This window comes from Cynoglossus semilaevis, chromosome 11 (genome assembly GCF_000523025.1).
Source record: "Cynoglossus semilaevis isolate Cse_v1.0 chromosome 11, Cse_v1.0, whole genome shotgun sequence".
NCBI lineage: Eukaryota > Metazoa > Chordata > Actinopteri > Pleuronectiformes > Cynoglossidae > Cynoglossus > Cynoglossus semilaevis.
The window spans coordinates 2,607,113-2,617,688 of record NC_024317.1 but is presented as its reverse complement, the minus strand read 5'-3'; the positions used below and the strand labels follow the sequence as shown (position 1 = coordinate 2,617,688).

The following is a 10,576-nucleotide window of genomic DNA, read 5'->3' as shown; positions in this document are numbered from 1 at the left end:
GTGAAGGGGCTCTGCGCCCCACGGTGTGTTGTTGTGATGTGAATTGTCATAGTTACAGACAGAAGAAACACTGTGTCAATACCAGACCTCCCCAACACACACATACACAAGTTTTGTTTTTCTCTATTTGAGGGCAAAGTGGTCCAGGTGATTGTTAATAAATAAAGTCAGAAGCCTGTAGAAGGTTAACTCCGGGAAATGGAGGTTACTTATCATCCATATGCTATTATAATTTTATAAACTGTTATACTACAGATGGAGACATGGAACTTGGTATTAAAGGCGATTCAGTGTTAATAAGTCTATTTTTACATAGAGTTGTATAAAAACTAGGTACACGGCTTAATTCCGTTGGGAATACTGGGATCTATGGTTTAGGAATCGTCACAGAGGACAGTATATAACGTCGCCACCTGTTGCTGAACACGCATGTAAAACAATGTGATGTTTGATTTTCTAACCAGTTCTATATCACAGTCACAACAAATCGTATAAATATAACCACAACCAACTGTTAACTTTTTTTTGTTTGTTTGTTTACTAAGAACAAAAAGAAGCCAAACGTATGTCACTGTTCGACATCCTCTTTATCCAAACTCACAGAAAACACGCCCAAGTTTTCAAAAGTATCTGTGTCAGGAGTTGGAGGAGGCGGGATGAGGAGCAGCAACAGAAACCGGAGGCGGAGGTTGACTGCAGCTACAGCTACAGCAGATAATAACAAACGATAAATACGAGAATATTTGAACATTTCACTGCACAGTTCCAGATGCTGCAATTGATAAACAACACCCTGGATGTAAAGATACCGTAAAGAGCTACGTCTACTCTGTGGTGCGTTCACTGTCCTGTTCGGGGAGAAACGAACTGCTCCACTTCCCCCTGACTGAAGAGACAAGCTCACCTCTTGGCGTTTGGAGCTTCTGCCTCCCGTCTGCCCTTTTCCCAGATGAAGGAGCAGAGGATACGGTCAGAGACAGAGACGAGCTCCGTCTACTGCCGTTTAGCAACAAACCACCATCGTCTGTTCTCCAGAGCTGCAGCCTCGGTCAACATCACCACTGCGCTGCATGTTCTCTTTTTCCGGGGAGGGACTTAAATATATCACTGCAAGCATGCATGCTGGATCTAAGATTTAAACATACAAAAACAAAAAGAAACACTATTAGAAAAGAACACATATCCTCAAGAGATCACAACACAGCAAAGATAAATTGTTATCGTTAATTATGGTTGTACTTCCATTTTTCACTAGATGGTGTATATGGGCTTTAAGAAACCAGAGAGTAGATGAAAACTCTTGATAAGGACAAATACGGTTATTAACATTTTAGTTGTCATTAATAGCATTGAAACTATTATTAAGAAGTTTCAGTACAAGAAAAAGTCCAGCTCTGTTGACTGAAGAGAAGAATTCCACCAACAAGAGAAGTTTAAGAGGGGTATAGAGCACAAAGACAGCCAATGAAATAAATTGTTTATTTACAAGAAAATATGCGCTTACATTTTATACATTTTTTCCCCAGAAAAGGCACACATTCTTAAATTGTCATGATAATTAAGAAGGATTTATTTGGTAAAAGGCACTTTAAAAAAACAGGAACAAATGAGAAAGAGAAAAATGAAGGATGACATGGATGACGACTACATGACAGTTGACTGACTTGACATTAGGATAAAATTTAAAAAGATGATATTTTCTATGTGGGGGACTTACAACTACACACGGGCCAATTATCTAAAATAAAAAATGATAATGAGTATGGTTAGATGAATTACAAAAACAGAATTAAAAAAAAAAACTTTGATGCTTCTATAGATCAAGTATTAGAAATTCCCAAACTAAAAAAAATCTAATATGAAAAAAGAAAACTCTGGGAGGTGGTGGTGATATAGTGAGAGCTGAATGGCAAATTAAATTAAAAAAAAAAAGTTAATGTAATGTGAAATGTTCCTTTAACCACCTGCTTTCAATGCATAGAAGAGTGGAAAAAGCACAAAATTGAAGAAAAAAAAAGAGTTTGTACATTGCTGTGTTGTTCCTTCAGAGTGTGTTGTCCAACAGAAACAGACTCTGTGCAGAGCATGTGCAGTGATTGAGCTGGTCAAGTTTTGCCAACAGAACGCCTTCACTCTTTTTCTTTGTCCTCAACAGTTGTATCCATGGAATGTATGGATCATGAGTGTGATCATGAGTTTGTTTGGGATTCAGCTAAACTGCACCCACCCTGATTTGACAGCATCTTTACTGGAGCTGTGGAGGATCAGAATGGAGTCAAAAACATTTATAATAATGGAAATAATAGATGCAGGGGAGACTAAGTAAAAATAAAAAAAAACTTACTTTGAACCTGCAGATGTGAAATCTCCCCAAATATCAGAGCTGGACTGGGGTGCAGGGACCATGGATCCAAAGTCTAAAAGAGTGTCTGAATAAAGAAAAGAAACCTCGTCACTGAAGGCAGCAGAGATGCTCACGTCATAACAGGAATGACATGAAAATCAATGCCGATCTAAAAACAAATGTTTACCGGTGTTAGTGTTAATAGAAGGGGTTGCCTGTGCTCCACCAGGTGGCGGTACGATGCCTCCAACCTTTGCTCCTCCGGGTGGAGGTGGGAGCAGACCTCCAACCACTGGCTTTGGTTTGGCAGCAGCTGTATCCTTCTTCTTGATGTTCTGTGCTCAGAGAACATCATCCGTTTCCTACATATCATTTCAATAACTACAACGGTATTTTAACAACGATGCCGCGGTGTCTCACCCCAATGTGGATCTTGATGGTCTGACCCTCTTTGAAGCTCAGGTCCAGTTTAGGTGCTGTGATCTGAGAAGCCTCCATTTTTGCAAGCTCACCTTCTTGCTTCACCCACCTTGTTTGAATACAATGTAACAGCAGTTTAGGACTCAAAACATGCATGTCATTACACAACAAACAGTAGAATGCCACAGGAAGCAGCTTACTTAAAGTGGTCTTGTAAAGCAACGTTGAAGTCGAATGAGTCTCCTCGATCAGCAAAACCCAGACCGATAAAAGCATGACGTCCTTGATTAAAGAAAAACAAAAGTGCATTACACTTTGTCAGGCACAGTTTAAACATACAATCATGAGGGACTTTTTGTACTTTTAGTAAAAGATCATTGACAACAATAATTGCTAATACATTGATCTTGTACTAGAAGACAGTGCACTGAACACACCCACAGTCATTTGTGGTTGTATAACCACAATTATATTAATTATTTTAATCAATCTGATTGTACACAGGTGTTCGTTGTTCGTACGTGTTTGGGTATGTTGAGTATGAAACACAAATATTTTTTATTTAAACCTAATCTGAGCTCATCCTTTAAATTAAACAGTGTCTTCATATTAGAGTTAAGAAAATACTGTACGGACTGCTACAATATAAAATTAAAATATAACATTAAAGAAAAACATCCTCTGCCCATTAACAGTTACAGATTTGGGCATTTATTGGAGGTAAAGGGTTCTTTGGAGGGTTCTACATATGAACATACATGAACAATTCCAACAAATCAATAATACTACTGATACATACAGAATAGTTTTAGTTATAAAATAGATATAGATATATAGTTACCATTGCCGTCCTCTATCCGGATCACAAAATACCTGCTGGAGTCTGTCACTGATTCGACTGCAAGACCTGGATACTGTTCAACAGGAGCTTGTGCAAACAGTTCACCTGTGGAGAAACAAATGTTGACCACAATGTTACTTAAGGGGTTTGTTTCTATGTAAGAATAGAAGGTTGTAGAAACAAGGCCAGACAGCAATGCTCCAGACCGAGTTTGTTTTCTTGAATTCAGTTTGTTTTATAAGAACAGTTAATAATGAAGGGGTGTTTTGGAAAAGCACCAAAACCAACTGAGCAGATGTTTTTTGGATGTTTTGTTTACCTGTGTTTTTGTCTTCTAACTTAATGTAGGCCATCTTAGCTTTAGCTGTGATCTTCATACGACCGCTCCATGCTGGCTCATCCAGCTTCCAGTCAGCAGCTCTGGAAAAAAAACAGATGAAGTTAAAGCCCCACTATGGAAAACAGCTGACACGGTTACATTTAAAGGGTAGGGACTGAAAACAGGAAGTGAGAAAGTGATATCTAAGGTTTTGAGCCAAAATCCGTTTTTAGCTATTGAAAGTTAAAAAAAAATAAAAATCTACTGTACAAATAACAATAAATGTCAGACATTGCTGTTCAATAACAAATTTTGAAACTAAAAATATAAACAAAAACTCAAACATATATATATGTTTGCTCATTCAACGTAGTATCTAATTTATTTTTTTAATTTAACTGACATATAGTAACACGCTTCATGTTCGGGTCAACAGATGTGAGACGCAGGTAAACCGTATGTTATGAAGCTGGTGTCAGGTATCCGTATTTACATAGAGAGCGGAATTGGTTTCCACAATCAACGGTACTTGCCCACCATCAAAAATAAATAAACCACAGTAAATTGCGAAAACCTTTCCCAATGACACCAAGTGCAGTGTGCGCTGTGACATGTCGACTACATTTGGCAAAGCTAGTGAGAAAAGTAACCGAACTCCTATGTGTCCGATAATGGGTGAAGTTCCTGGAAGTTAGCTGCGCTAAGAGGTACTTGTTAGTGACAAACAAGCCGCTCGTCTCGGGGTTAAATCTTACCGATATCCACGGTTGGAGGCCCTCGGTGGGATGCGGTAAACATGAACCTCGGGCTTCACGCAGAGCATTGACTCGTAAGTGCTGTCTTCTGCCATTTTGTCAAGTTTCACCCAACTCAAAAACAACTTCCGACTTTCAATGGCCTTTCAGGGCTGCTATGGTTGACGTAGAAAAGTCTAACAAGCAGGTCTGTTTTAAACAGCGCCCCTTGTGGCCAGGATGTTCGTATAAGCCTTATTCTGTTGCTCAGCAGAATCATAATACCGTAACACTATAATCCTAGTGGTTGTTAGAAGTATTTAAATGTATTTTACTACATTAATCAAAGTTGTTTTTAATACAATTTGATTTTTTAGTAACCACTAGATAAGTAGATTTTTTGACAACCTTGAAACTTGGTAGATACTCAATGTTATACACAAAACTTTTACCTGTAAATCTGCATAGAAGATCAAAGTATAACAGAGATACCAAAGTCTGCTGTAAGTTGTTCACCAGTCACTGTTCACTAAACTTTCATCAGTTTGTTAATGTAGTAGTATTATAGACATATAAATACAAACAAAACATGTACAACGCTCTTAATGTGAAGTATGTTTATTAAAGGGATGTCAAATTCATGTTTTTATTAAGTTGGAAATAAATAATATCAAATCAGCCTACAACACAGAGCAGAACTGAAAAGAAAAAAAACAAACATGGGTAAAACAAAGTCAAACAGAATCATTATTTGCTTCCAATTATAAATTTCAAGTTAATGCAATTTTGAATTCCAAATAAATTAGACTAAATCAAGAGACTTTGTTTTTTATGTCCTCAAAAAGCATCAACATTTCAGATCCAATAACTGAACACCAGCAACAAAGAATGCAGCAATGGGAAGAAATCATTTCAAAGTAAATATGACAATTGATGACTTTTTTGAAGTGTGACACATTGACAGTTTGACATGTTTACTGCAGCTGCATTCCTGTGTGGTTTAAGTTGTGTCTTAAAATGTAATGCAGAGCATTGGGTCGACTGGGTCTCCGTAATGCAGTATTGACCAAATATGACAGTAATTCAACAAAAGGATGTCTGTAGCCATAAAAGTCTTGGTGTTGAAAGACAAACACAAGCAAGTCATCCTAACAACTACTGTTTAACTGCTTTTGTCTGTTATAATAAATACGGAGGTCCCCTTCTTAGCTTCATTTGATTTAAATCATGTAGTTATAAAACAGCGGCTTGATCATTTAAACAATGCAATCCTATGTTGTCCTAACTCTACATGGAACATGAAAATGTTTTTTTGTTTTTTTTTAAAGCACACGACAGTCCGAGAATTGCCAAAAGATGCAGTCTCACATGTCACCCAGTATGGGTTGGACAAAAAACTTCAATAGCACACAGTCAAAAATACTGCTACAAGTGCAAGGTCCAACTCAACTATGGCCATTAACATTAGTGAGGCAACACACACATGTGCATGAACACTTTAGATTTTGAATACAGTTATGGGTTTGACATTTTTCAGTTAGATCACATTTAATCATGTCTAGTCAGCTACTCCATAATCCTAAAGTAAACATACGATGCTTTGTAAGAAAGGGAAAAAAAAAAGATATCTTAAAAACAAAACAATACAAATATGTGGACAATGAGTAAAAACAAATGAACAAATACCAGGGAGTATTTCCATTATTATTGCTGTAATAAGCTTAGATTTAGTGACACTCTGTCCTTCTGATGTTTGATCTTTGGCCACAGGGTGAGGGCTCACTGAGCGTTACTTTGTTGGTCAGTGTCAACTGAGGCATGTGGTCTGTGAGAAGTGCTGGTCTGGGCCACTGCAGTATTAAAAACCATTTGTGATCACAAAGCACTTTATGTCGAACTCCACACCTTCCACTCAACTTGCATTCAAGACGCTGAACACGTGGTCAGCTCAGAGCCCGACAAGCACTTTTATTGACGATAAACCCGCCAAACTTGAGTCGGCAAACCTCCAGCCTTGTCGGCAAATTCATCGTTGGATTGGCAAGCTCATTCGTTTTCATTTGTCTCTGTGGGAATTGCCAGTTTCCTAAGCTCTCTTTATCCTCCTGAGGAGACTGATGCCTGTGGCCACAACCACTTGGACCGTTCAGACTTAAAATCATAGGGCACCTCATGGTACTTTGGACTATCACAGTGTATTGGGGTGTGAGGCAGGAAGAGATTTCAGGATCTTCAGGGTCATCTCTGACGGTCCCGACGATGTTCCACAAAGGGAAAAGAGCAAGGCAAAAGGTGCTGGCCATGCCAAAAGCAAAGTGGAGAGAGGGATGACCAGTTGTTCACAACCCATATCATGCCTTCATATTTTTAATGTTTTTTTTTTGTTGTTGTTTTTTTGTTGTTGTTTTTTTTTAAATCACTCCACTCTGCTCTCAGACCACACAACCCCTTAACTTTCACCCTTTGTGGCCACTCAGGAAGACAGCTGTGTTTCTGCAGCAGGGGGCTCCACTTTATCTGCACAGCCGAAAGCCTGAGGTGCCGTCTGGACCGGTGGGCTGGCGGATCACGTGATTTTGTAGACCAGATGCTTCGGATGGTTGTGCACTCAAACGAGCTGGCCTGAAGACAATGGAATCTGTAAATAGCAGCTCTTACAGGGGTTTTCCCCCAGACAATACATTTCTTTTTTTTTTATAATTGTTGTTTTGGCTGCGTCTTACCTGTCCTGGCTTAGATTATCCTGAGGTGTTTCATCTGAAGAAGCGCTTCCCAAAATTCTCCTCCTGGCTTCTGCATACTCTGCCTCTCTTTGTGCCAAAGACTTGGTCTGCTGAGACGGTCGAGATGAGGACGCAGGGTTTCCTATGGTACCGTTATTTGAAGGACGCTTTAAAATTTTTATTTGTGGTGGAGGAGCTGCAGGAAGGGAGTCATCCTGGATCATCACAGCAGTTTGGACAAACGAACCACTTGAGCTCGAACTGGACTTCCTGTACAGATTACACAGTGTGACATTGGTGAAATATAAGAGACACTTTTCCCTTGTTTAAGTTTGGATCATAAACTTTAACTATTCAGCAAATGCCTTCTGTGCTTACCTTGCTTCCCGAGTTATTTTTAGCTTTGCCTCAAGTCTTCTCTCTATTTCCTGAAAAGAAGGTCAATAAAGATACAAGTTCATACAAGTAATAACGTAATGTAAACAGTATTCATCACACAGTCATCACAAGATATTAAACTTAACCACAATGGCAGATACACAATGGAGCAAGAATAGTTCAACACAAAGGCTTTCAGATCATTGTCTAAAAAAAGACCAGGGTTGAAAATTGTCTGGCACACAAGGATGTGTATTTTAGCACTGAAATAGCTGACAAGGTGCCTGTCATCATCTAAACTTGTATATGACTTGATGCAAACAGTGTGTGACATTCCACGTGCAACCACAAATCAAATCAAATTCAGTATTTCAGTCAGTATTTACAAGGGACCTTAAGTAGTAAAAATGGAAAATGTCGATATTTCTCCGTTGCTCGGGATAAAAAAGCATTACACAGAAGAAAACAGTGTTTAGGCTCAGACAGTGAACTAATAGCAGTGTGTTTATGTTTTTGGACCCACTTCCAAACACCACTTGCTCAAATTCAACCCAGAGTTATTAAGGGAGCCGCTTCTGTACTTTGTTTCCAAAGTCCCATTAACTTTTTAATATTGATGACCCCCAAGTCTAAATGTAAACAGAGAGATTTTTTATGGTAAAACATAAAAAATACAAGAGGCTGAAGTCACCTCCTGCTCCCCATGATTTGACCATTTTGACGGTGTACTGTTACGTTTACTAGAAATGTGTTTTGGTTCAATGCTATTTACCAAACGATTTCTGTCCATTTATGAAGAGAATCACGAGGTAGCTTTTAGTTTTGATAAACAAAAAAAAACAAAACAAAAAACAATAGTAGCTTTCAGTTTTGATAAACAAACAAACAAAAAAAAAACAAGTGCAAAAATAAAAACATGATGATCGCACATGGTGGACTCCGTAGAACAGAACTGCGCCTTATGTAAACAAAAATGACTTTCTAGACAGTGAAGACTCATAAACGTGCCAGTCTTTTTTTGGCATTTCTTACTAAGAACGTAAACTGAAAAAATCTGCTGAAATCTTACACTGTGTTTGCCTATAAACTAGCTCCACGGTTACAGCTCTCATTTCCGCAGTGAGTAAGTGTAAACAACTGGTCAGACAGAAAGGGGAAACCATAAATAAAGCATTCAAGCGAATTATAAACCGGAGAGACAAGTATTTTTGAGAGAATAGCACAATGGAAGTCAGATTTAAGAACGCACACGTCGGTACAGGACAGCGCGGCCTGTGGAACGCAAGTCAACAAGATTAAGAGCGGTGTCTAAATCTAAACGGGAGTGAAATATAGCGCGGTGTGAGCGATCAAAAATACAACACATTTCGTCACCCGCTGATTAACGACCGTCATTTGAAACTGGGCTGTGGGGCTCCGTGTGAGGTTTTATTCTTACTCCGCTGTCCGCTGCCTCTTCCCAGCTCTCTGCGACATCTTCATCCTCCATCTTAACCGCGATTGCTGGCTAGTTAGCTCTTGAACTACGCCAGATACCTGAGTCCTGTGGACAGCAAGGGCATAGGACGGAGGACAGACTCTGCACCGGCGTCACGGGAGCTCGGTTTAAAGCTGTTAGTATCCAAACAACTGCTATAGCAGCAGGTAATACAATCTTTTTTGGGGCAGCGCGTTAGCGTGTTACCTCTGACAGCACCCCTACCCCATGACTGTATGTTACTTTAAATGTGACGTCATTAGAGTTCTTCTTTATGTTGTTGTTGCTTTGGTAGACCAGATGCCACAGTTGCGTTTTGCTGCCACCACAGTTTGTATTTCGTCATTGCAGTTTCACAATACCTGTGGAAACCTGTTTGAACAGCGTCGGATAAGTCCAATTCCTTTGTTTTGCTACCTCGTGGTGACAGGGGAATTTATGAAAATGTGACAAGGACATATAGAAGACAAAGAGTAAAGATTTATTTGATTTTCCCAAGGAGGACAGGGTTAATGTAAGACTGTAAATGTCTATGCAGTTTCTCATTCATCCAGGTAATTTTATCCAAAGAAGTTAAGTAGAAGGAAACTGGACTGCAGATACATTTTACTATCGACACTTTCAAATTCAAGGCTAGTTATTCTGCAGCATGTAAGTCATAAAGAAGGGACAAGAAGAAAATGATCAAATTTTGATTTCTATGTGCCTTATTATTGCAAATACAGAACAGTAATAGTTTATAGTATAGTTTATAGTAGTAATAGTACAGTTTCTGCAGCATTGCAAGATTGCAAAACATTTGTTTTGGGTCGCACTTGAAAGCCACTTTCTTGTGATACAGATTTTGGCTTTGAAAATTCTTACCATGACTTGTTGTTTGATGACTAACTCAGCTTTTGTGCAACAGAAGGACAAACGTCCCATTCAGTGTTACCAGACTATGGTCATTTTTTACAGCTATATTTAAAAGCACTACTGAACACAGATCCTGCCCATACACACTGCACTTGTTTCGATGTCTCATGTGACTCTGTCACATGAGACTGTAAACCAATCAAAACACAAGGTAATGCATGTAGCACATTGTGATTCAACCATAATAATAATATAGGTGTTTCTATATGGGTATCCTAGTAGGTATCATGTAGGTCATTACATAGAAGGTAACTGGACTGTTTTGGTTTCTAGAGGACATTTCATCTCGTATTCAAGAGGCTTCTTCCTTCAAACTGACTTTTTGAAAAATTCTAAATTTTATAATTATTTAATTGTGTTAAATAGTTATCTTACGAAACTTTTTATGTCTTGCAACACTAGATCATTTATCCATTTAACATTTT

General features: G+C 38.7%; 2 protein-coding genes across 2 annotated transcripts; both read right to left on the bottom strand.

Moving 5' to 3' along the window:
* Positions 1–1,462: 1,462 nt before the first annotated feature.
* necap2 (NECAP endocytosis associated 2) lies at positions 1,463–4,840 on the bottom strand. The gene is made up of 8 exons (XM_008319853.3): positions 4,680–4,840; positions 3,925–4,025; positions 3,606–3,710; positions 2,965–3,046; positions 2,765–2,873; positions 2,532–2,679; positions 2,345–2,429; positions 1,463–2,254 (listed from the first exon to the last, which is right to left on the bottom strand). Exons 1-8 carry the CDS (start codon positions 4,772–4,774, stop codon positions 2,209–2,211), a joined length of 771 nt encoding a protein of 256 aa, XP_008318075.1. The 5' UTR covers positions 4,775–4,840; the 3' UTR covers positions 1,463–2,208.
* Positions 4,841–5,263: 423 nt separating this feature from the next.
* LOC103385853 (SUZ domain-containing protein 1) lies at positions 5,264–9,523 on the bottom strand. The gene is made up of 4 exons (XM_008319854.3): positions 9,198–9,523; positions 7,760–7,809; positions 7,382–7,651; positions 5,264–7,280 (listed from the first exon to the last, which is right to left on the bottom strand). Exons 1-4 carry the CDS (start codon positions 9,246–9,248, stop codon positions 7,172–7,174), a joined length of 480 nt encoding a protein of 159 aa, XP_008318076.1. The 5' UTR covers positions 9,249–9,523; the 3' UTR covers positions 5,264–7,171.
* Positions 9,524–10,576: the final 1,053 nt, after the last annotated feature.

Coding starts and splice junctions, on each gene's coding strand:
- necap2 (XM_008319853.3), bottom strand. CDS start 4,774: ATGGCAGAAGACAGCACTTACGAGTCAATGCTCTGCGTGAAGCCCGAG. Junction 3,711..3,924: donor GTTAGAAGACAAAAACACAG/GTAAACAAAACA, acceptor GTTTCTCCACAG/GTGAACTGTTTGCACAAGCT. Junction 2,680..2,764: donor CCATCAAGATCCACATTGGG/GTGAGACACCGC, acceptor CTCTGAGCACAG/AACATCAAGAAGAAGGATAC.
- LOC103385853 (XM_008319854.3), bottom strand. CDS start 9,248: ATGGAGGATGAAGATGTCGCAGAGAGCTGGGAAGAGGCAGCGGACAGC. Junction 7,810..9,197: donor AAGAGGCAGCGGACAGCGGA/GTAAGAATAAAA, acceptor CCTTCTTTTCAG/GAAATAGAGAGAAGACTTGA. Junction 7,652..7,759: donor AAAATAACTCGGGAAGCAAG/GTAAGCACAGAA, acceptor TAATCTGTACAG/GAAGTCCAGTTCGAGCTCAA.